Here is a 22,769-nt window from a genome sequence, read left to right on the forward strand (position 1 = left end):
AAACACACAAATTACATCCTATATGTGTTTTATTTACTGTGCCATTTTTAATTAAATCTGCAATCGCTCGCTGGTGGGGCGGGGCTTGGCTTACCCTGATGGGGACAGCAATGAGATGGGGACAGGGACGGGAATGTCTCCAGGGGGGCTGGCAGCTCTGGTCTCAACAGAGGGGGTCAGGAGCCGTCCCAACCACGGACACCCATCTGGTGAGCAATAGCTCATCGTTCCACGCACAGGGAATGTATAGGGGCTGCGTTTGTGTGCAGGGAGGGTACAGGGGCTGCATTTGTTTGCAGGGATGGTATGGGGGCTGTGTTTGTTCACAGGGATGGTCTAGGAGATGTGTTTGTGCTCATGGATGATATACAGGCTGTGTTTGTGTGCAGGGAGGGTATAGGAGCCGCATTCGGCACAAGCCTGGTGTGGCTGACGGGCCCCGAGAGGCTGGGGGTGCAGACACCGCGGGGCTGTTGGGGACATGTCCGTGCCCAGCCCGGCGCCCGGCCGAGGCTGGCAGCACTGCCCAGGGCTGCTCCAGGCAGGCAGGAGACTGGCAGCCTGCTCGCGGCCCCTTCTCCCGGGAAAAACCACGTTCTGTGACAGATCCAAACAAGAAATCATCCTCAGTGCCCAGATAACAGCTCTCTGTGTAGGCACGGTGCTGAGAAATGGCTGGGGAGATATGGATGGAGTCAATTGCGGTTTGAAGGCACAGCTGTCTGAGGGAAGGAGAAGTCTTCTTCAGCAGGGGTGCTGGGATGGAGGGATCCGTGATTCACCCTGGGTGAAACCTGTCCACATCCCGCCAGCACCTCGGGTACATGGCGAAGGCTTGAACGGGTGATGACAGCGTTTCAAGGAGGGACAAGTGTGGGAGGAAGCCTTAGGAGAGCTAAATATACTCCTCAAATGCACACTGGCTTCCTTGCAGCACTGCACTGGCTGCTCTGCCCAATGCCGAGGAGACGGGCTGCTCCTGGGAGCTCTTGCACCCCAAAAATGCATTGAGGCTCCCCCAGGAGGGAGCAGCTCTTGGCCTCAGGGTGCTGCCAGCTGCCCACTCCTGCCCGCAGCGGCTCCGCTGGCTCCTCCACGCCACGGTCCCTGGGTGGCCCAGCACAGGCTGCCGGGGGGTGCTGGAGCCTCCCAGCTGATCGGGGTGCCCCAAAATTGCCGTGAAAGCGCCAGGACATCGCACTGTCCCCGAGGCAGCGTCCCCGACGGCTGGCCGGCCCCATACCTGCCACGCTGCCTCCCCCGCGCTCCGCCAGCCCCCCTTGATTAATCACAGGCTGGGGCTGCCAGCAGCTTATCTTTTGCTTTAATAGCTGAATAATTTAAAACTGCTGTTTGCTGGCATCTTAATTGCTTTTGCGTCAGGTGCGGGGGCCAGCGGGAATGCGGAGCAGGGCCCGGGAGGCTCCACGCAGCCCCGCAGGGACACAACCCCTTGGTTTCCCAGCTGGTGGCAGTCCCCAGGGAGCGGGGCTGGCTCGGTGGCGGGAGGAGTGGGGTGTTTTTCTGGGAAGGGGATGAGATGGCAAGCTGGCTATCCCTAGCGGTGGCTGTCCCTGCCCCAGAGCCAGGGGATGGGGATGATGAGCGCTCGGGGGAGCCCTGGAGGGTGGCTTGGGTGTTTGGGGACAAGGGATATCAGGATGGGATATCCCCCTGTGGGAGTGAGGGGGCCAGGGGATGCGGGAGAGGCTGCAAAGCCCCTCTGGGCTCCTCCATGGGAAGGGCAGAGGGGACACACTGCCTCTCCCTCCCTGCCATCACTGTGGGGACACTGTGGTCCCCGTCACGCCCCAGCCCACCCTCAGCTCCACTGCTCCCCCCCACCCACCCTCCCACCCGCTGGCTCTGTCTCCCGCAGCCACCGTCATCCTCAACGAGCTGAACTGGACGCAGGCGCTGGAGGACGTCTTCATCGAGAATCGGAAGGAGGATCCCTCCCTGCTCTGGCAGGTGTTCGGCAGTGCCACCGGCGTCACCCGCTACTACCCCGGTGCGTTTCGGGGGGCGGCGGGGGGCAGTTGCCGGGGGGTGGGACTGGCCACAGGCAGCCTGGACCCTTCTCACCATGAGATGTGGGCGAGCATCCTCCGGCACCGGCCCTGGGGGCCGCCTGGCACACGTAACCGGACTGTGCCAAAGCCCGGTTGGTGTGAGCTCCCAGCCGGAGCCTGCCACCTTCTCGGCCCTGGGCATCCCTCTGCCAGGTCCCCTGTGTCCCCCACCCCGGGACAGCCTCACCTTAATTCACCACCTGCCTTCCCCCCACAGCCACCCCGTGGAGAGCCCCCAATAAGATCGACCTCTACGATGTGCGCAGGCGGCCCTGGTAAGGGGGTGCCGGGTGGGGAGGGGGTCCCTTCACGGCCGGGAGCAGCCACGTCCCTCCCCTTTTCATTTCACACATGGTTGGCATTGGCAAACGGATGCACTAACACGGGCAGGGGTATCTGAGCCGCGGCTCTCGGCTCCCGTTCTCGGAAGCCGGGAGCCGGGAGAGCGGTGAGAGAAACGAGCAGGCAGCGCCAGGCTGTGGTTAAGCGATAGCTGCAAGCAGCCATTTAGCCGCACACCGAGTGAGGTGGGATTGAATCGCTTCCCCTTAGCCCAGGTAGACCTGCCGGCTTGCCAGCGCTAATTATCATGCTGCCCGTGGGGCTGGGGGAGCTGCGGCCCTTGTCCTGCCCGTGGTTGCTGCCTAAAAACTCGGGCATGGAGAGGAAAGTGAGTGCGGGCCTCCGGCATGTGCACAGGGAGCCCCGTATCCCGGGGGAGCAGCCCCTGCCCAGCCCCCTGCCCGCACTGGGAGCTGCCCCCTCTCCTTGTCAGAAAATTAGTGGCCCTGCTACTATGGTTAATTGTCCGTGATTGCTCCACATTAATTATTAATCGTGCTCCGCCGAGGCGGTCGTGCGGGTTATTGGCAGGGGCGGGATTGGCAGGCCATTTTGGGGGGGCTGCTGGTGCATAGGAGGGCTACCAAGCCCAGCTAGCCTGGCTCCCTGCCCACCAGCCAGGCTAGCCACCCGCTTGCCCACCCAGCCACGGAGGAGCAGCAGCACCCTTCGTGCTGGAGGGGCAGCATGGCCCCGGGGACGCCCCTTTGGGGTTCTCTCCTGCCCTCGCGCCGGGGTCCGGTGCGGCACACGGCCCTCACCGCTCCGCTGCCGGGTCCGGCAGGGACCGCGTCCTGCCCGCAGCCTCGGCGGGGCCACCGGCACCACTCGCCTGCCTTCCCCTCCCTTGATGAATGGCACTATTAACCACAGCCTTCTCCCGCGGAGCCGGGGGTATTCATCTGAGCGGGGCAGCCGGAGATGGATGCGCTGCCACAACCCATTACAGGCGGCATCTTAGTTGGGCTCCGTGTCGTGCCGACAGCCCAGCCCTGGGGAGCGGGGCAGGCACCGAGCCTTCCAGCCCCCACCGGCTGGCAGGGAGCCTGCGGGCAGCTGCCTGCCCGTCCTGCCCCCCGGCATGAGGAGAGGATTCTGGGGGGCTGCGGCACCCACACCGGGGCGGCCCCGCACACCAGCATCCCTTATCCCACATCCCGCCTGGGTAATCACTTGTAATTAGGGAACATCAGGACCTGGGATTAGCAATCAGAGCCTGCCCCTTCCCCGGTCCTCCCCAGTAATGGTGAGTAATTGATACTAACAACACACTAATTAATTTGCGTCAGGCCTGATCCTGATCAAGCCAATAATGAGGCTCCCTTGGACTTCAGCCATGGCAGGATCAGGCCCCGTGTGGTGGGGCAGGAGGCTGGGCTGTTCCTGGCCATTGCTGGGACAGATGCTCAGCACCGCACCGGCTCTGTCCCATGCAGGATGGCACAGCAGGACCAGGAGCAGGACCGTGTGCTTTGAGGGGCGAGGAAGGGTTCCCTAATTGTTTTCAGGGGGGAGGATTTACGTAGTAGTATTATTTTTCCTCCTCGTAGCTAAAAATAACCTAATCAGCCTGGCCTTTGAAGCTACCAGGGGGGTAAATAGCATCTTAATATGGATGTGTGTGTCAGCATAATCAGCGCGCAGAAAAGGGCCTGCGATGATGGAAGAGTTTAGCATTTAGAGCTCATTAGGCTGATACGGTACCGAGCGGCGGGTCGCTGGCAGTCTGCCGTGCCGCGCCGTGCCGCATCCTCGCCTCCGCTCGCCCGCCGCTGCCTCATCTCTGCTCCTTGCTCCGGGGTCACCGCAGCCATGGGTGCACGGGCACTCTTGGCACAGCTCCCCGGCCGCCCGTGCTGTGGCAGAGCTTTGCTCTTGGGCTTCACCCAGCAGGGTCGGGGTCCCCCCCCGAAATGAGTCAACCCCGCTGACCCCCTTCTGCACCCCACAGGTACATCCAAGGTGCCTCCTCCCCAAAGGACATGGTCATCATCGTGGACGTGTGAGTACATGGCGGGGGGGTGACGGTGGCACAGCTCGCCAGGGTGCCGCTGTTCACCGGTGGCCGTGGGGAAGCTGCGTGAGACAGCGCTGGTGGGGAGCCCTGTGCCCCCTTGCTGCCGAGCCCCCAGCATCCCTCTCTTCTGCCAGGAGTGGCAGCGTGAGCGGCCTCACCCTCAAGCTGATGAAGACCTCGGTCTATGAGATGCTGGACACCCTCTCGGACGATGACTATGTCAACGTGGCCTCGGTGAGTGCTGCGGGGCGGGCGGCAGGGCTGTACCCCTGGGCAGCTCCCAGTTTCCCATTATGGGAGCCCTTTGCCCCCAGACCCACCTGGCCAGGGGCTCTGCAGAGGGAGAAATGCTGGTTGTTTTAATTCTTAACCACCCACCTGCCCATAAGTAAGGAAACGGCTGCTCAGGGCTTGGCTGTACCTGGTGGTGAACAAAAGCTGCCCCGATCATGGGGCATTTGGCAGAGGTGCTCCCGGGGCGATGCCAACCAGCCAGCTCCTGTCTGTCACCAGCTAGTGACATCATGCCCTCCGCGGCGTTGTCACCAGCCCGTGACCTCACGCAGCACAGTGGCCGTGCCACCGCATCTGTGCATCGCTGGGCGCCCAGCCCATGCCGGCCCTCCCCTGTCTGGCCGCAAGCACGCCGGCACTAATTAACGTGTCTGGCCTGGCTCCGTTAGCTGGATCGCTGCTCCTCTAATGAATGGGCCCTATTGCCAGCAAATGAAGCCGTAAGTGAGAGGCAGCACCTGCTCCCACCGCCAGCGTGGTGCGGCGCGGCACAGCACGGCACGCCTGCTTGCACAAGCCCGGGGGTTCTTGCAGAAGTGAGGGTGCAGGTGAGCTGGCAGCACCCACTCCTGGCACCCGTGCTGGGTGGCTCAGTGCTGGATTTGGCCGAAGCTAAGCCCCGGTCTCAGCATCGGCCATCCCTGGGACATGGGACATGGGATACTCCGGCTGCCTCTCACCCCTGGGAGCTGAGCGTGGTGGGTGCTTTGTACCTGTCGGGGCTGCCCCCATCCCCGTTCAGCAACCCACTCCCCTCCCTTTCGCCTCCCAGTTCAATGAGAAGGCGAAGCCAGTGTCGTGCTTCAAGCACCTGGTGCAGGCCAACATCCGGAACAAGAAGGTCTTCAAGGAGGACGTGCAGGGGATGGTGGCCAAGGGCACAACCGACTACAAGGCTGGCTTTGAGTACGCCTTCGACCAGCTGCAGAACGTGAGCTGGGGACTGGGCTGCGGGCTTGGGAGGGCAGAGTGCACCTGTGGGTGCTGGGGGCGATGGAAGAGCTCCGAGCACCCGGCTGCTGCCCTGTGCCTGGGGCTTCGGCATGCAGAGGGCTCCTTGTCCTCCTTTGCAATGCCAGGGGGAACATCCTACGCCCCGGCATGCTGTAGCTGAGGTTTTGCTGGAGCCACTGCCCCTCTGGATTATTAAAAGTTAGCAGGGCTGGGCAGAGGGGGCTAGATCCAGCCAGACACCATGCCAGAGGCAAAATAAAGATGAATGGTGCTATTAGGTGCCGAGCAGCAGTAGCCACATCATTTCCAAGCAGACAGTGTCCCTTCTCCTGCCCATTCACGCCGGCCACCTCACCCAGGAGAAACAGGCCAGGAAACAAGATGGGTCGGGGCCAGCCCTCCTGGCCACATCCAGCCCCGCGCCTGGCACCGCTCGTTCCGGGTCCGGCCTCAGGCGCCGTCTCTCTGCCCCGCAGTCCAACATCACGCGTGCCAACTGCAACAAGATGATCATGATGTTCACGGACGGCGGTGAGGACCGGGTGCAGGACGTCTTTGAGAAGTACAACTGGCCCAATAAGACGGTGAGGGGCTGTGGGTCCGTGTGCCGGGCTGGGGCTGCTCGCCGGGGAGGGAGACAGCTGCTCCAGCTCTATTGCCGGCTTCCGCCTCATTTGCCTCGTCACTGTCCTCCTTCCCCGACAGCCTGCTCCTGCACCGAGCCACTGCCCTGGTAATGGGATGGCTGACACACCGGTGCCCTTTATAGCCAGCTCCCACCTTGGTGTGCGGGAGGCATGGGCCCGAGAGGGCTGCCGGGGAGGGGACGGGGCTGGTGGGCTCCCTGAACGCCGGCCCCGAGGGGAGCACATCCCAAGCATGAGGACAGGGCTGCTGGCGGGCAGATGAACTGGCAGGAGGGTCCCCATTGCCACCCAGGAACTGGAGACCTGTGGGGTGAGGGCGTTCTGGTCCAAACAGGACCCTCGGAGAGCACAGACCCCTCTGGGTGCAGTGATGGCCCAGCATAAGGACCCTTGGAGTAGGTGGCCTGGGCCAACACAGTGATGCTGGGGAACAGGACTGGCCAGGGCCACGCAAGGAGAGAGGGGCTCCCTCGCTCCAGCACAGCCAGCATTCGCAGGAGCTGCCTTCTGCCCGCCTGCGCTTGGCCACGGGCAGCTGGCTCTGCGGGCCGTGGCAGGCAATGCCACAGTGTCCTCAGGGAGGCTGCCATCAGCCGGCAGCGCCGGCTGTGGAAGACCAGGTTGCCCAGCGGATGGTCCTCACCGCCATGCTTTGCCACAGGTACGGGTCTTCACCTTCTCCGTCGGGCAGCACAACTACGATGTGACCCCGCTGCAGTGGATGGCCTGCGCCAACAAAGGTGAGCGGGGCTGGCTCCTGGCAGGCGTGGGAGGCTGCAGGGCGCCGGGCTCACCCCTCACGCGGGGGCTAGCTCTGGTGCGTGCCGCTGCCAGCAAGGTGCTGGCTGCAACCCTGGAGGACTGGACAGCCGGACAGCCTAACTGCCGGACAGGCAGAGAGCCGGCTCTCCAGCTGCCTTTGTTTTTCTTTTCCAAGGTTACTACTTCGAAATTCCCTCCATCGGTGCCATCCGCATCAACACGCAGGTACGGCAGGGTGCCCGCCTGGCAGCCGCAGGCGGAGCTGCCCTCCGGGGTGCCCGGCTTGGGGGTGCGCTCGGGCAGCCCCAGCCCCGCTGCAGAGAGCCCAAAGGCTAGCGGCGAGCGTGGCGGGGAGCTGGGGAGCCGAGCCGAGCTCTTAGGCAGGCCTCGTGCTATTGAAATAAGTAATTCATCTTCTGCAGCTCCCCACGGACTTGCTGTCTTTTGAGTGACTAATTATGAAACATCAGGCGTTAATCAGCACAGAGCAGAGCTGAGCGCAGGCAGGGAGCAAGTGCAGGCAGGGCCAACCCCAGCACCACCCTGTTCGGCAGAGCCAGGCTTCTCCGTCCCACACCCCATCCCTCTGCCCCTTTTATTTATCAGATGCACGCGAGGTGCCGTGCTGGGCAGGTGACAGGGGTCCCCGAGCAGGGCAGCCCCTCAGGGCAGGGCTGGCATCATTGCACAGGGGCTGCCCCCCCACCCAGAGGTCTGCCTTGGCAAGGTGAGCCAGGATGAGGGAAACCTGCCTGGGAGAAGATCCCGAAAGGCTGGCAGTGGCAGCCAGGGAGACAGCAGCGACGTGGTCGAGGTGTGATGGAGCAAGCCCGGCCGTGGGGATGGCTGGGAGCTGGGGGTGCTGTGGCTGGCGCTGCCTGGCGAGCCCCTGCCCTGCCTGCACATGGTTGATGGTGAGCAGCACCTTGTTTGCATCTCAAAAGTCCTGTTCAGTTCTCGGCTGGAGCCGTTATCCTCAGATTTGGTAGCTGCCAAGCCCTGTCCCCTAGCCCAGCCTGCAGCTGGAGACTGGCACCAAGCACGCTGTTAATAATCTCTGGGACGTGCATGGGGACAGGAGTGTCACTAGGTTGGAGCAGGGAGGCATCTGGCTCCCATGTCATGTCCGTGCTCTGTCCTTGCAGGAGTACCTGGACGTGCTGGGCAGACCCATGGTCCTGGCAGGGAACCGAGCCAAGCAGGTTCAGTGGACCAACGTCTACCAGGATGCCCTGGTAAGGACCCCCAGCCCCAGGGTGCGGGTGGGGACATTGGCCCCAGGGTCCCGCACAGCACATGCCCCCATCTCCCTTGCCAGGTGGGGTAACCCCCCCTCTGCTACCCACCCCTGGCTCCGGGTCCCGGGGCAGGCAAGGGGCCGTGGGACACCCTTCTGTGCTTTGTGCAGGGGCTGGGCCTGGTGGTGACGGGCACGCTGCCGGTGTTCAACCTGACCGAGGACAGCAGTGACAGGAAGGTAGGAGACTGTGGCTGCCACCACCCTGGCTGCACTGGGACCCCCGGTGTGGGGCCATGGCAGGGTGGGGAGGGTGCCCAGATGCTGGGTGCATGGCTACGGGGAGGGGGGCACTGGCATCCCTGGGGTGCTGCCTGCTCTGCACCCCCTCCCTGGGGTGAGACTAGGGGTCACTGCCATCCCCAGGACCTAAAATGGCCTTGGCTGGCTCTCCGGGTTCAATGGGGACAACTGGCAGCTGTAATTCCCTGGGGGGTGCAGTGTCCCATGGAGGGCTGCTGGGGGGCTGGCACATCCCACCCTGTGCCCCTGCGGTGTCCGGATCCGACCCACACGTCCCCTGAGGGAGAAGAGGTCCATCTCCTGTTGCCCCATCCCCGTGCTGGCGGTGGCGGGTGACAGCCTTGCTCCCACCTGCCTCCTTCCCCGCTCTTCCTTCCAGAACCAGCTCATCCTGGGCGTGATGGGGATCGACGTGGCTCTCAATGACATCAAGAGGCTGACGCCGCGTTACAACGTGCGTGGGGTCCCCTTTGCCCTCCATCCCTGCCCTGCGCTGCCCGAGCCCAATGTGGGAGCCTGCTGCAGGGAGCCCTGAGCTGTGTCCCCAGCACCCTGTAGCACCTCCAGCAGTGCTGGCGGTAGCAGGGTGCAGAAGCCGTGATTGCAGGCAGGGACCGGGGCAGGCAGGTGGGTAGGGATCAGAGCTGGGTGATGCTCTGGGACCCAGAGCAGAGACGAAACCCTTGCAGGGTCAGCGGGGAGTAAATCTTATCAGCCTGGTGGAAGGGACAGCGGGCAAAATCCAGAGCCAGGGTGAGAGATGCTGTTGACCTGACAATAGTGATAGATGGATAGAAAAGGCTGAGCCCCGGGGCCGGTGTGGGGCAAGCTCTGCCTGCAGAGGTGAGGGTGATCGCACTGGCACAGCACGGCATGCCGCAGAGCCGCCTGGCTGGCCTCATCCCTCCTTCTGTCCTCCTGCAGCTGGGGGCAAACGGTTACGTCTTCGCCATCGACCTGAACGGCTACGTCCTGCTGCACCCCAACCTGCAGCCCCAGGTGAGGAGGGACCCGTTGGGGTGGCAGCAGCAGGGTTAGCCAGGCCCTGTGGGACCTGCAGCTTCCCGGGGTTGTTACGGGCTAATTGTGGGAACTGTGATGAATTTGTCTGGACTCAGCGGCGGCTGCAGGAGCCCTGAGCCCTTCCCCGGCTCTCCCTTTCTGCCTGCAGATCATCAATTTCCGTGAGCCGGTGACGCTGGACTTCCTGGATGCTGAGCTGGAGGACGAGAACAAGGAGGAGGTGGGCAGACCCAGGGGCAGCTTTTGGGGTACAGGTTGGCTCCCCGCCGATCTGCAGTTGCAAAGGGCACTCGGCCCCGCCAGCCTGCCCTGGGGAGCACCTTGTCCTACGGGCCCCGGCACAGCTCCCGTGGGGCCGCGGCGGGGACGGGAGCTGGGTCACTGTCCCCTGGGTGCCAGCATGATGAGGGACCCCCAGGCTGCTCATCCCTCACCCCTGCACTCCGCGGGTCCCCAGTGCCACCCCACTGGGGTGAGTGCCTGCTGGCCTGTGGCTGGGCTCTGCGGCCCTCAGTTGCCTCCTCCGTGTCCCCAGATTCGGAGAAGCATGATTGATGGGAATGACGGGCAGAGGTTCATCAAGACCCTCATCAAGTCCCTGGATGAGGTAACACTGCAGGGGAAGGGGGTCACAGCTGAAACGAGGGCTGTGCTGAGCGCCCAGCCCCAGCGGGAGGGAGTGAGGGGCTGTGTCCGGCACCGGGCTCGGAGCCAGGGTCCCATGTCACGGTGCCGGTAGGGTCCTGGCACCGCGGAGGCCTGACTGGCTCCCTCTGACCCACAGCAATACATCGACGAGGTGTTCAGGACCTACACGTGGGCCCCCATCAAAAGCACCAACTACAGGTGAGCAGCGCTGCCGGCGCACCCGCACTCATCCAGCGTCGGCCGGACCCGCACCAGCACAGGGCTGCGGTCTCGTGCCTGCAGCTCGGGAGGTCCCCAAGGCCGTCAGGAATGTCTCCCACGGGCTGCGGGGTTGCAAATGGGCCATCGCATCATTGCACACAGCCGGCGTTGCTCTAGAGGCCACTCCTAAAAGTGCTGCCCGCCAGTATTTGGCACTATGGAGCCGGGCCATGGTCCCCAGGGCTGGGGACAGGCTGCAGGGCTGGTGTGCAAGGTGCTGGACAAGGGACAGCCCTGCCACCACCTGCCTGCAACAGCCAGGGGCTCGTGCAGGTCTCTGCGGGCTGCGGGTTGGGTGACGGAGTCGCGCGCCCGCCCTGCAACACAGGCAGTGGCTGCAGAGGCCGAGGAGAGCTAAGCTTCCCCCTGCATTTATCACCCAGTTTGCACCAGTTTGGACCAGCAGATGCATACAAAAGACCCCACCATCGTCATGTCCATGCTGTCCAACTCGTGCTGCCTTCATCCTGCGAGGAGCCATGTGCTCCCCCTGCCACCCAGTGTACCCTCCTCTTCCTCACCACCCAGCTTGGGAGGGGGACTGGCAAGGATCACAGCCACCTCCCAGCGCTGCCAGGTGTCCCCCGCACGGCCCCGGTCCTCTCGCCCACGGTGGCACCCCTCCAGAACCAGCCAGCACTGCGGAGGAGCGGACAATGACACAGAGCGACTCAGCCTTGGCCGGGGCTGTGGGTTGATCTGTAGGGCGAAAGGTGCTGCCGGGGTCCCTGCGCTCCTGTGGCTCCGCATTGCGGCAGAGATGTTTCCCGGGGTTTCCTGGGACACCATCAGCACAGGGTGCCACCAGCGCCGAACAGAAAAAAGTCACCACCCTCCTCTTGCCACCTGTGGTTTTGGGGTGCCGCCACCTCTGCCTTCTACGCTGGTGTGCCACCACCTCTGCCGTGCTTTTTGGGGTGCCACCACTTTGGCCGTGCTTGCTGGGGTGCCCAGTCTGTGCTGCCAGGTGCAGACAGGACTAGCTGGTGGGGTGGCCTGGGGGGCAAGTCCAGGTCCTGGTGGCCCAGGTGCAGGTGTGACATCCGATGAGAGTCGGGAATGTGGCCCACACCTGCCGATGCTCGCTTATCCCGGGCAGCACCTGGCACAAACACCATCACCGAAAGCCACCGGCTGCTGCAGCTGGCACCCAGGAGCCCAGCTCCCTCTGGCAGCATGTCCCGTGGGTTCAGCAGCCCCAGCACCACCTCCTGCCACCTCCTTTCCCACCCTCATCTGTGTGCCAGACTCCTGGCTGGTGGATCCCTCTCCTTCCTGGCTCACCAGTAGCCGGTGCCTGTGTAGTGGTTGTCTTCGGCCTCTCCTCGCTGGAAGGTTTTGTCCCTTCTTTCAAGGGCTGCGTCTCTTCCCACCTTCCTCCCTTACGAGGATGTCACGTCCCTCTTCATGTGCATCTCCCTTGGTTCCCGGGCGGGTGCATCCTGCCCATCTCAGCCCCGGCTGGACAGGCTTGCCACCTCCTGTGCTTGGGGCTGCCCCTGGGATGGCCCCGGGTGCCACCAGGATGAGTCTAGGTGCTCTGGGGACGGCCCTGGGTGCCCTGGGCACAACCCTGGGTGCCACCACGATGGCCACGTGCAAGCCAGGATCACCCTGGGTGCGCTGGGGACGAAGCTGGCAGCCCTAAGATGGCAGTAGGTGCACTGGGGATGGCCCCGGGTGCCACCAGAATGGCCCTGGGTGCTCCAGGATGACCCTGGGGGCTCTGGGGACAACCCTGGGTGCTCCCAGGACAGCGCTGGGTGCAGTCCCTGGAGAGAAGGATGCAGCGGGCTGTGCAAGAGGCCAGCGGGGCTGCTGCCAGCCATCGGCCGGGGCCGGGTGCTGCGGGGGGGTGCCAGGCGGGGGCTGGGGGCCGGCCGAGGGCTCTGGGTGGGTGTAAAGCCTTACACCGCCTGTCTGCTCTCCCCTTCTGCAGCCTGGGGCTGGTTCTGCCTCCTTACAGCACCTACTACATCCAGGCCAACCTCAGCGACCAGATCCTGCAAGTGAAGTGTAAGTAGCCCCCGGCTTTCCCCGCCACCCTCTCGCACTCCCGCTCGCCCCCACGCCGGCCCGCGGCTGTTGGGGGGAGAAACACAGAGCAAAAACTTGCAAAAAGAGATAGGGATCACTGTGAGAGGCAAAATAAAAAAAGGAAAATGAAAACCGAGAGAGGCGTGAGTAGAGGTGAACGCACAGAGGGAAAGCGAGCTGCCTGCCTGGGGTGCCCCGGGGTGCCAGGGTTTGGTCCTTACGCTTTGCACCCAAAACCCGAGCCCCAGGCTGCAGGCAGGCGCTGCCCGGCGCAGGCAGGGGCTGCGCCGCTGCCTGTTCGCCTCCTGGGGACGAGGGATGATGCTGTAGCAGCCAGTTAATTTGCGAGCCTGGGAAAGTTTGCATGGATCTCTTTAATTTCCTTTGGTTTATTACGATTCTTTGGTTTCGGTTTAAGCCATTTATTCTTTTTATGAGTTCGGTTTCGGTTGGTTTCGATTTTCGTTTGGAATTAATCTGTGTACGTGTGTGTTAGCCTGGCCCCCCCCTTTCTCTCTCTTTCTCTCTCCCCTGACTCCCGAGCCTTTTTCCCACCACAGGTCCACGCTGCTCCCGGGGACCCCTCTCCCCCGTGAGAGAACCGGACCCTTCTCCTCTCCCCTCCAGATCCCCCCGTTTCTCCCCCTCGGCCGCCCTGGCGGCTCGACCCCGGCCCCCTCCAGATCCAGCTCCTGCCGCCCCCTCCATCCATCGGCAGGAGCCCCACGTCCCCGCGGGGACGAGGCCAGGCTGTCCCTGTCCCCGGGAGGGGGGATCCCCCCATCCTCCCCGGCTCTGCCCGCCGTGCCGTGCATGCCCCCTAACTCAGTGAGGACATTTCGATATCAAGACTGTTGCAACTGTTTGCTACTGACTCTCATTTTCCTTTGGAGTATTGAATATATATATATATATATTTCTCTAGTTATATCTTTGCATTTTTTTTTTTTATTCTTATTTCACCGTGGCCTTTTCTTTTCCTTTTGTTACTGGGTTTTTCTTTTTTTTTTCTTTTTTTCATGTCGTTTTTTGCAAGAGGTTTCCTTTTGGTATGATTATGATACACAATATTTTTATTCAAACGGCGATTGAATAAAATATTGTTTGTGCCCCCCTTCCCCCTTTCCACCCAACCCCCTTTTTTTTTGTTTGTTGTTTTTTTGTTTGTTGTTTTTCTTGCTTTCTCTCTATGGTGGATTCACACAGTACCAAACATCAAAATGAAGGGCAAGTATTTTCAGTCTCAGACCACTCACCTTCACCACCCCGTCCCGTGCCCCGTGTCCAGTCCCCCCCCAGCCCCCCTGCTTGCCCATCTCCCTGCCCGTTTGCCACGCCGAACCTGCAAACCGCCACCGACTCGCCCTTCCTCCCTCCTCCTCCTCCTCCTCCTCCTCCTCCTCCTCTCCTCCAGTTCCCCCTTTATTTGAAAGCAACATGTCTTGTTCTGTCCATGAGAGCTTTGTCACGACGATCCCCCACTCCCTCCCCGTGCATCGCTCCCAAACCTGGTTCGATATCGTTCAAGAGCTGATCTCGTATGAAACTCTGCCGTTTTCAATCCACGAGGTTTTTTTGTAGCTAGTTTGATACCCTGCTCTTCCTCCTCCCCCCGCCCCCCGTTCTTGCTCCTCTCCCCCCGCTCGCCTCCTCCGGCTCCTTCTCCCCCCGTCCCGGCTCCTCTGCTTCCTCCTCCCCAAGACAACTCAACCTGAAAGGGATAGGGCTGTGCAGGGAGCGGGGGGCTGCGGGGTGGGCACCCAAAGGTGGCGGGGACGGAGGGCAGGTGGGGGACCCAGTCCTCTGCCGCGGTCGCCCTCTGGGACAGGCTTTTTTGGGGAAGCCCCCCCCCCCAAGCAGAAACCCTCGGTGGAGGTGGGGATGGGACCCCCCCGGGGTGATGCCAGCCCGCTGCATAGGGGACGGCGGGCCTGGCCCCACGGGGACGGGTTGGGTGGCTGAGCCCCGGGGTGCCGCGCTGCCTGCCCCCACGGCCGCTCGGTGGCCGTCCCCGCTGCCCCGGGGCCCAGCACGGCACGAAGCCCCCGGCAGCCGCAGCGTCCCGGTGCCATCCCTGCTCCCCCGGGAGCAGCCGAGTTTGAACCCAAAGTCCCACCGAGGCAGGCGGGGGGATGCCGGGGCCAGTACCCCCCCTGCAGTGGAGCGGGACGTCGCCCATGCGACCCGGGGCAGGATTTGGCCCACATCCCCGCGATGCCTGGCTGTTCGCCGGAGCAGGAGCGGCCCCGTGGACCCCCAGCTCCCACGCAGTCCCACGGTGGGCTGGGGGATGCCCTGGCACGCACGGTCCCCGGGGGACCCACCGCCACGCTCCCTCCCGCACGTACCCTGCACCAGGCACCCACCGGCTGCCTGCCCGGCAGCACCCGCTCCCCAACGCGGGCAGGGGGACGGCTGTGGGGGGCACGGCAGCGCAGGGGAGGACGGGGGGGACGGGGCCAGCGGGGAGGTGGAAGTGTCACCCTCAGCCCTGTTCTATCAGCTTTGAGTTGCCTCCTCCCAGCGCCCCTGCAATGGCAATGCTGATGGACCAAGTACGAGTGTTTTGTACTCCTCTTCCTCTTCCTCCTCCTCCTCCTCTTCCTCTCATCGGCTTGTACCCAGCCCCTGCCTACAGCCCTCGGAGAGCAACAGTCCAACCTCTGGCTGTGCCGTGCAATGCACCGGGGGCCGGCGGGAGGGCGAGAGGGTGGTGGTGCCCACCGTTGGGGGGGGGGGGGGCCAGTGGCCCCGGAATGTCCCGTAGCACCCCCCCCCCCCCACTCACCCCCTAACCCGGCTCGCCCCCGCGAGCTGAACCCCGTGTCCGCCGCCCCTCTGCCGGGGGGGTCCCCGAGAGGCACCCCAAACCCTGCTGGGCTGCGATCCCCCCCCCCCTTAAAGCAGAGCAAGGCGCCAGGCTGGCGGGCGAGCGTGGGCCCCCGTCCCCGTTGGGGTCCCACCGCCCCAGGGAGGGAGGGGGGCCGGCGGCAGAGCCCAGCAGCACGTTGCATGGCGCTTTGCTGGGCGGGGAGCCTCTGGTTGGACTGTCCTCGGCAAGGTTCCCCGTTTGGCCATGTCGATGCCTGAAAACTCGTTTTTTTGTTTTTTTGGTTTTTTTTTTTTTTCTCCCGACAACCAAGTGTTTTGGTGGTCCTCCTCCGGCCAGGAGCGCAGCATGCGGTTCCCTGCCCTCGCCCACCAACCCCCCCACCCCACCCCGAGAGAGAGACGCGTCCACGCCCTCCCAAACATGCATATATATACATGTGCGCGCATATATATATGTGTGTGTGTCTCTGTGTGTCCCTGCGTACGCACCACCGGCCGCGCGTACGCAACCGCCCGCCTTCAGCCCGCGACCGAGCAAATTCGAGCCGAGATGGGCAAACCTCTCCCGATTTGGCTATCACTTGCCTTCCCGTGCGGTGCCAGCGACAGCAGAACGGCCTTTTCCTTCCTCTCTTGTTACCAAGAGCAGCAAACGCTTTTTTTATTTTGTTGTTGTTCCCTCCCCTCTCTCTCTGTCCGTCTCTCTCCCTCCTGGCCCCCCAGCGTCCCCGTCCCCCCTCCCCGCCGGATAACCTTCCCTTTCTGTTGCAGATTTTGAATACCTGCTGCCCAACAGCTTTGAGTCGGAGGGACATGTGTTCATTGCTCCCAGGTAGCTTTGCGTGTGCGCTTGCCGAGGTGTGCATCCGCCCCGGCCCCGCTGCCGACCCCCCCAACCATCGCCCCCCCATCCTCGCCTCATCGTGCCTTGTCCCCGTCCCCGTCCCCCATCCCCTGTCGCTGTGTGTGTCGTGTGCCCGCTCGGCCAAGGGGGGCTGCCGCCGGGACCCCGGCCCCGCTCCGCCACCCGGTTGCATCCAGCACGGTATATATGCACCCGGTATGGCCCGACCTCTGCGCGTGCATATATAGGTATAGTTTCTGAAAATCCCCCCCACCGAGCAAGGGGCCGGCGGTGGCATCATACAGTCGTGCTGGCTGCGGGGGGGGGGGGGGGGGCTAGGGAGGAGGAAGGGTAGGTTTCGGCTCAAATTCGGGATGCCCAGGGGGTCTGGGGAGGCTGCCAGCCGCAGGCTGCCAACAGGGACGTGAGGACAGTGGAGTGGCCCCCGGACGGACAGACGTGTCCCCTCCGCTGGGCCGTGCCACCCAGTCTCGTCACCTAGCAGGGATGAAGGGCCATCCCTCGGCGGGCTGTTCGGGGAGCCCCATGGCTCTGCCAGCACGCCGCCCTACCCACCGCTGCCGTGCAACCTCTGACCGGCCCTAATTAACATTACCAGCTAATCACCTATGTACTTACACATCGTTATAACAGCTAAATGCCCAATTAGATGTTTTATCATTGCAGTTCCTGGGGCTGCAGCAGGTCGAGGCCACAGCGGGTGCCACCTGCGGGTACCCCCTGCCCTCCCTGCATACAGCAGCCATCGCTTCCTTACACTAATTCTGGGTAAACCGGCCCAAAACGTAGAGTTATTGTGCAGCCACGGCTTTTCAGGTGGGACTTGGTCCCCAGGCGATGCACGGGGCAGTGGGGGTGAGGTCTGGGAGCCAAAGCGGAGCGTTAATGAGAAACAGAAAAACCTTGTTACTAAAAAATTGTCCCGCAAACGTGCTAAAGGAATAGATACGGAGGTGATGTCTGAGCCCGAGGCCCAAGGAGTGGGTCTGCCCCCCGACTGCCCCGCTCGGGCTGCGGTGATGGGGTCAGCATCCAGCATGGGTCTCTGCGGCTGGTGTAGCCGGAGAGAAAAGCAGGCTGTGAAAATGGGGGCGAGCCCTTCAGTGCCCCCCAAAGCGGCTCTGGGAGCACCCTCCCTGCGACGGGTGCCAGCTCGGCACGAGCGGGCGGCGGGGAGGTGCTACGTACCGGAGGGGTGCCTGGCACCCAGGGCGACTGTATGATCTGCCGTCGGCGCTGCTGTGCCCACGGGCCGCTGGAAATTTTCAGAAACCGTATATCCCCCGTCCCCCGTGGGTGTGTGAGTACCTGTATCTGTGCGTGTCGGTGTAGATATTTAGGTGGCTGCTCCCTCAGAGCAGGGGGCGGGGGGCCAGGCTGGGCTGGCCGGGGTGCCCCAGCTTTTTCGGCTGCCCCATGGACAGGCTCCCTTGCCACCCTCTGCTCCGGCATTTGTCCTCTTGACAAGTTTTTGGCAGAGTCAGGAGCTTGGCGGAGGAGACGTGAGCATGGGGAGCCCTCAGCCCCCCCCGGCGCCGCCTGCAGCCGCACCGCTGAGGCCGGGAGGCTCTCGGCACCCCAGGGTGGCACTAACCCGTGCCATCCGGTTAGAGCCTCGCGGTGACCGACGGGGTCACGGCTGTCCCCGGCATCGGCGGGGCTGGGGCTCTGCACTCAGGGTGGTCCCAGACCGGAGCGGGGACGTGGCACCCCCCACGATGCCCGTCCCAGGAGGGGCTCGGGGCCGGCGATGCCGGCGGGCGAGCGCCCGTCTCCGCCGGCTGGGTCTCACCCGGCACCTAACTATCTACGCAAAGGGTACAGATACGGCTCCCGAGTGCCTGCGTGGTGCCACCGGCGCAGCCGCGGGGACTCTGGAGGCAAACCCCCGCTTGCACCCGCAGCAGAGCTCCTGCTCCCCGGGGTGCCGCAGGGGCAGGGCAGGGGGGGCACGGCGGCACCCGCCTGGCCCCGCAGGTAAGTACGGTGGCAGAGGCACCCGGTCCCACTAGTAGCCCCACCAGTACGGGGAGACACAGGCTCAGGGTTGTACCACTCTGGGCAAACTGGGATCCGTCAAACCTGGCCCTGGCAGAGGTGACGGCACCTCGGTGCCCGTGGCAGTGACGGACCCGGTGGCCGGCGTGACGGCCAAGCCAGCGGTGCTGCAGGCAGCGGAGGGCTGGGTGCCCGGGCAGTCTGCAGAGATGCCCGCAGCCGGCTGCCTCGGCAGCGTGACACTCACGAGAGCGGTGGCACGTCTCCACCGTCGTGTCCCCCGGCAAGCCGGGGTGCTGGCAGCACGGCCAGCGCCCGCCCCGCCGTCCCCGGGGGAGAACTGACCTTGCCTTTTCCATCCTCGCGAACGACAAACCTTGTCCCCCAAACCCCAGAGAGTATTGCAAAGACCTCGACTTGTCGGATAACAACACCGAGTTCCTGGAAAACTTTATTGCCCTCATGGAAAAGGTGACCCCAGACTCCAAGCAGTGTGAGTAGCTGGGGGGGGCTGGCGAGGGGGCTGGGGGGGGAGGTCTGGGGCTACGGGGCGGGGGGGGGGGTAGTGGGGAAGATGGGGCAGGGGGTGAAGTGTGCCGGGGTTGGGTTCCTGGGAGCCGCTACAGAGTGGGTGCCAGGGCAGGGCAGGGGGGCGCAGGGGGCCCCCCCGGGGCCAGCCCTCACCTCCTCCTCCTCTCCATCTTCCTCCCAAGGCGATAATTTCCTCCTGCACAACCTGATCCTGGACACGGGCATCACGCAGCAGCTGGTGGAGCGGGTCTGGAAGGACCAGGACCTCAACACGTAGGTGGAGGCAAGGTGGCCCAGGACGGGCGGCGCTGGCTGGGGACAGAGGGGGATTGGGACGGGCTGTGGGGACGGGGCCAGGGGCAGAGCAAAACCCTGCTGATGCCCAGCATGCCCAGCCTCTCTCCTTGCAGGTACAGCCTCTTGGCCGTCTTTGCAGCCACCGATGGGGGCATCACCCGCGTCTTCCCTAACAAGTGAGTGTCTGGCGGGTGCATGTGTGCCTGGCCCCACGCGGTGACACGTCTGCTCCTGTGGGGCCATCTCGAGTGGGACTGGAGCCAAGTGACAGTCATGGCCATGGCTGCTCCCTGCCAGGGCTGCAGACGACTGGGAGGAGGAACCGGAGCCCTTCAACGCCAGCTTCTACCGGAGGAGCCTGGACAACAAGGGCTACATCTTCAAGCCACCCTACCGGGACGGTGGGTGCCGGCTTGGGGTGACGGGGGGTGGCACGGGCTGCCGCTGACCCCACGTGTTGCCTGATGCCACCCCTGCCCTCTGCAGCCGGCTACCGGGGGCTGGACCTGGAGAACAACACCATCGGGATCCTGGTGAGCACCGCCGTGGAGCTCAGCATCGGGGGCAAGACACTGAAACCAGCAGGTAGGCAGGGGGCTGGGTACCCCGCCGCCAGGCTGGGGGGATCCCCATCATCCCCCCCATGCCGCGGCTCACCCCATCTCCCCGCTGCCCCAGTGGTGGGGGTGAAGCTGGACCTGGAAGCCTGGGCTGAGAAGTTCAAAGTGCTGGCGAGCAACCGGACGGACCGCGACCAGCTGGGTGCCCGCCGGGTACGTCCCCCGAGGCTCCTGCGGCTCTGGCACGGCGTGGGGACGGGGACGGGGACAGGGAGGGAGCTCTGCTTGCCGGGGACACGACTGGGGCACTGCCGGGACATGGTGCCTGTGGCCCCGTTGGGCTCGTGCGTCCCACGCGGCCCTGCCCGTCACCCTGTTCGGGGAGCCTGTCCCCCAAGTCCTGACCCCCTGGCATGTCCCCTCCTGGCCAGGAGGACAGCTCTGGCAGGGAGGATGGTCCTGCTAACCTGTCCCTCTGCCCTGGTTTCGGTTGACAGTGCGACCCCTCGACCAGCTGCGAGATGGACTGTGAGGCCAACAACAAGGTGGGTGGTGGGCAGGGGTGGGGGCAGCAGGGGACGGCTGGGAGGGCTCCTCGTCCCCTGCCTGCCCTGCCTGTGCTGTCCGGGTGAGCGCACCCACCCTGTCCCCCAGCCGCTCCCGTTGCTCAGCCAGCCCCTGACCCTGCTCACAGGGACCAAGCCCTGGGGTTGCCCCCTGGACTCTGGACCCCCCCCAGGGGGCTGTTAAACCCCCCAGGGTGGGCGGTTGTTCCTGCTCCCTGTGCCCAGCACAGGTGCTCCTGGCACCGAGGTGCTCCGGAGCGGCCCCCAGACTTGGGGACGCCGGGCTGGCCCCCCCCCGGCCTGACTGCCCATCTGCCCCCCCTCCTTGCCAGTCCTGCCTTGCCCTGGGCATGGCCAGGGGGTGGGTGACGCTGCTGTCCTTCCCCAGGACCTCATCTGCGTCCTCATCGACGACGGGGGCTTCCTGGTGCTTTCCAACCAGGAGGACCACTGGTACCAGGTGAGTGTTGCCCATGTTGCAGCTCTCCTGGGCGTGGGATGCCAGCGGAGAGCTGAGACCTGCGAGCTCGAGTCATGGATGGCATGACACAGCCCCGCTTGAGTCCCCGCCAGGGCAGACACAGGGTGAGGTGGTGTTTGGGTGCAGACTCGGTGTCCCCATCCCAGGTGGGCAAGTTCTTCAGCGAGGTGGACGCCAACCTGATGTCCGCCCTCTACAACAACTCCTTCTACACCCGCAAGGAGTCCTACGACTTCCAGTCCGTCTGCGCCCCTGAAGCCCAGAGCAACACGGGCGCTGCGCCCCGCGGCGTCTTCGTGGTGAGCGTCTGCGGGAACAGTGGCCGCCAGGCGGTCCGGGAGCTCGGGGACCCACGGGGTGTCCCCAGCACAGGGACCCACTGGCTCACTGCTCCCTCTTTGCCCACAGCCCACCGTGGCCGATCTCCTGAACCTTGCCTGGTGGACCTCAGCTGCAGCCTGGTGAGTCCCGCCACGTCCCCTCCCCAGGGCTGTTTCCATCGGGGGGTGACACCGGCGCGTCCCCGGGGCTGGGACAGCTGAGGTGGCCATGGTCTCCTTCCCCAGGTCCCTCTTCCAGCAGTTCCTGTACGGCCTCACCTACAGCAGCTGGTTCCAGACGGGTGAGTCCCCGGGGAGCCCCGGGCTGGGGGCGGGCAGGGACGTGGCGGGGACACGGGGCGGGGGGGTCCGTGGCCCCTGGCCCACGGCGCTGTGCCGGCGCAGAGGAGGTGGCGGGGGACAGCATGGAAGCCAGGGAGACGAGCTGCATCATGAAACAGACGCAGTACTACTTCAGCACCGTCAATGCCACCTACAACGCCATCATCGACTGCGGCAACTGCTCCAGGTGGGTCCGTCCCCACCGTCCCACCACCTGGGCAGGGTTGGGGGCACCCTCCTAGGCTGTCTTTGCCAGGACCCCCGTGCAGCTGCCTGCACGGGGGCGATGGGAGATGCCGTGCAGCGCTCAGGGGGGCTGTGGTACCCTGACAGGGGGGGACAGGGAGCAGCAGTAGTGTCCCCGTGGGCCATGGGGTGATGGTGACATCCCCAGGGCTCCTCCAGGTGGGGCCGAGCCCTGCGAGCCCATCGGTGCCAGTTCCCTGGGCAGCCCCTCAGCATGGGGACAGGGTTGGAGATGGGGATGGGGATGGGGGTGAGGATGGGGATAGATGGAGATGGAGATGGGGATGGGGATCAGGATGGGGATCAGGATGGGGATAGATGGAGATGGAGATGGGGATCGGGATGGGGATGGGGATGAGGATGGGGATAAATGGAGATGAGATGGGGATGGGGATGGAGATGGAGATGGAGATGGAGATGGAGATGGGATGGGGATGGGGACACCCTACCTGCTCAGCCTCCTTGGAGCCACCCACCAGTGGGGCTGGAACCAGGGAGCAGGGGCGAATTGGGGCACAGGGTAACGGGGGTCCCCACTGCCATCACGCCCCCAGGCTCTTCCACGCGCAGAGGCTGGCCAACACCAACCTGCTCTTCGTGGTGGCCGACAAGCCCCTCTGCAGCCAGTGCGAGTCCGTCAAGCTGCTGCAGGCGGAGGTAAGAGGTATCCTTTGGTGGTCCGGCTGCGTGCCCCCCGGGAGGTGGTGGCAGGGGGGTGAGGGGACAGGTGGGGGTTGCGGGGCTGAGTGGGGAGGCTGGGAGCTGCAGGGTCGGGCGGGGGTAGAGGGAGCCAGCCCATGGCCCGAGGGGCTGGGGGTGGCCGTGGGGCACCCCACGTGCCCCCATCGCCCTGTCCCCGGTGGTTTCCTTGACCTGCGAAGCCCCCCCGAGGGACCCCAACCAGTGTGAGCTGGTGGACAGGCCCCGCTACCGGAAAGGCCCCCACATCTGCTTCGACTACAATGCAACAGTACGTGGGGTGCAGGGGGATGCGGGGGGAGCGGAGCCCCAGGGGAGGGTCCTCAGGGGAGGGATGGGGGCAGCGGGTGCTCCCTGGGGGGGCGGGGTGGGGACAGACCCAGGGGGGGTCCCCAGGGGAGCAGAACCGTGGGGTGCCCCCCTGGGGGGAATTAG

At 64.4% G+C, this 22,769-nt stretch overlaps 1 protein-coding gene across 3 annotated transcripts in view; it reads left to right on the forward strand.

Moving 5' to 3' along the window:
• Nucleotides 1-22,769, forward strand: part of CACNA2D2 (calcium voltage-gated channel auxiliary subunit alpha2delta 2) — a 225,239-nt gene that overhangs the window by 200,826 nt on the left and 1,644 nt on the right. For 2 of the 3 annotated variants that reach the window (XR_007509319.1, XM_049826895.1), the window contains exons 7-38: nt 1,880-2,011; nt 2,290-2,347; nt 4,366-4,416; nt 4,566-4,665; nt 5,498-5,656; nt 6,156-6,263; nt 6,988-7,066; nt 7,264-7,313; nt 8,234-8,323; nt 8,497-8,565; nt 9,008-9,082; nt 9,553-9,627; nt 9,800-9,871; nt 10,187-10,258; nt 10,436-10,497; nt 12,500-12,576; nt 13,804-13,824; nt 16,201-16,261; nt 18,688-18,785; nt 19,006-19,096; nt 19,234-19,296; nt 19,418-19,521; nt 19,607-19,705; nt 19,799-19,893; nt 20,178-20,225; nt 20,635-20,706; nt 20,874-21,026; nt 21,136-21,188; nt 21,294-21,349; nt 21,453-21,576; nt 22,190-22,299; nt 22,517-22,605. Coding sequence is in view for 2 of the 3 variants with exons in the window: in XM_049826895.1 (XP_049682852.1) it covers nt 1,880-2,011; nt 2,290-2,347; nt 4,366-4,416; nt 4,566-4,665; nt 5,498-5,656; nt 6,156-6,263; nt 6,988-7,066; nt 7,264-7,313; nt 8,234-8,323; nt 8,497-8,565; nt 9,008-9,082; nt 9,553-9,627; nt 9,800-9,871; nt 10,187-10,258; nt 10,436-10,497; nt 12,500-12,576; nt 13,804-13,824; nt 16,201-16,261; nt 18,688-18,785; nt 19,006-19,096; nt 19,234-19,296; nt 19,418-19,521; nt 19,607-19,705; nt 19,799-19,893; nt 20,178-20,225; nt 20,635-20,706; nt 20,874-21,026; nt 21,136-21,188; nt 21,294-21,349; nt 21,453-21,576; nt 22,190-22,299; nt 22,517-22,605 (2,666 nt within the window). In the remaining variant the exon portion in view is untranslated. The remainder of the gene's footprint in view (nt 1-1,879; nt 2,012-2,289; nt 2,348-4,365; nt 4,417-4,565; nt 4,666-5,497; nt 5,657-6,155; nt 6,264-6,987; nt 7,067-7,263; nt 7,314-8,233; nt 8,324-8,496; nt 8,566-9,007; nt 9,083-9,552; nt 9,628-9,799; nt 9,872-10,186; nt 10,259-10,435; nt 10,498-12,499; nt 12,577-13,803; nt 13,825-16,200; nt 16,262-18,687; nt 18,786-19,005; nt 19,097-19,233; nt 19,297-19,417; nt 19,522-19,606; nt 19,706-19,798; nt 19,894-20,177; nt 20,226-20,634; nt 20,707-20,873; nt 21,027-21,135; nt 21,189-21,293; nt 21,350-21,452; nt 21,577-22,189; nt 22,300-22,516; nt 22,606-22,769) is intronic. The other variant, XM_049826896.1, reaches the window with a different exon arrangement.

This window comes from Accipiter gentilis, chromosome 23, assembly GCF_929443795.1.
Source record: "Accipiter gentilis chromosome 23, bAccGen1.1, whole genome shotgun sequence".
In the NCBI taxonomy this organism is placed as follows: domain Eukaryota; kingdom Metazoa; phylum Chordata; class Aves; order Accipitriformes; family Accipitridae; genus Astur; species Astur gentilis.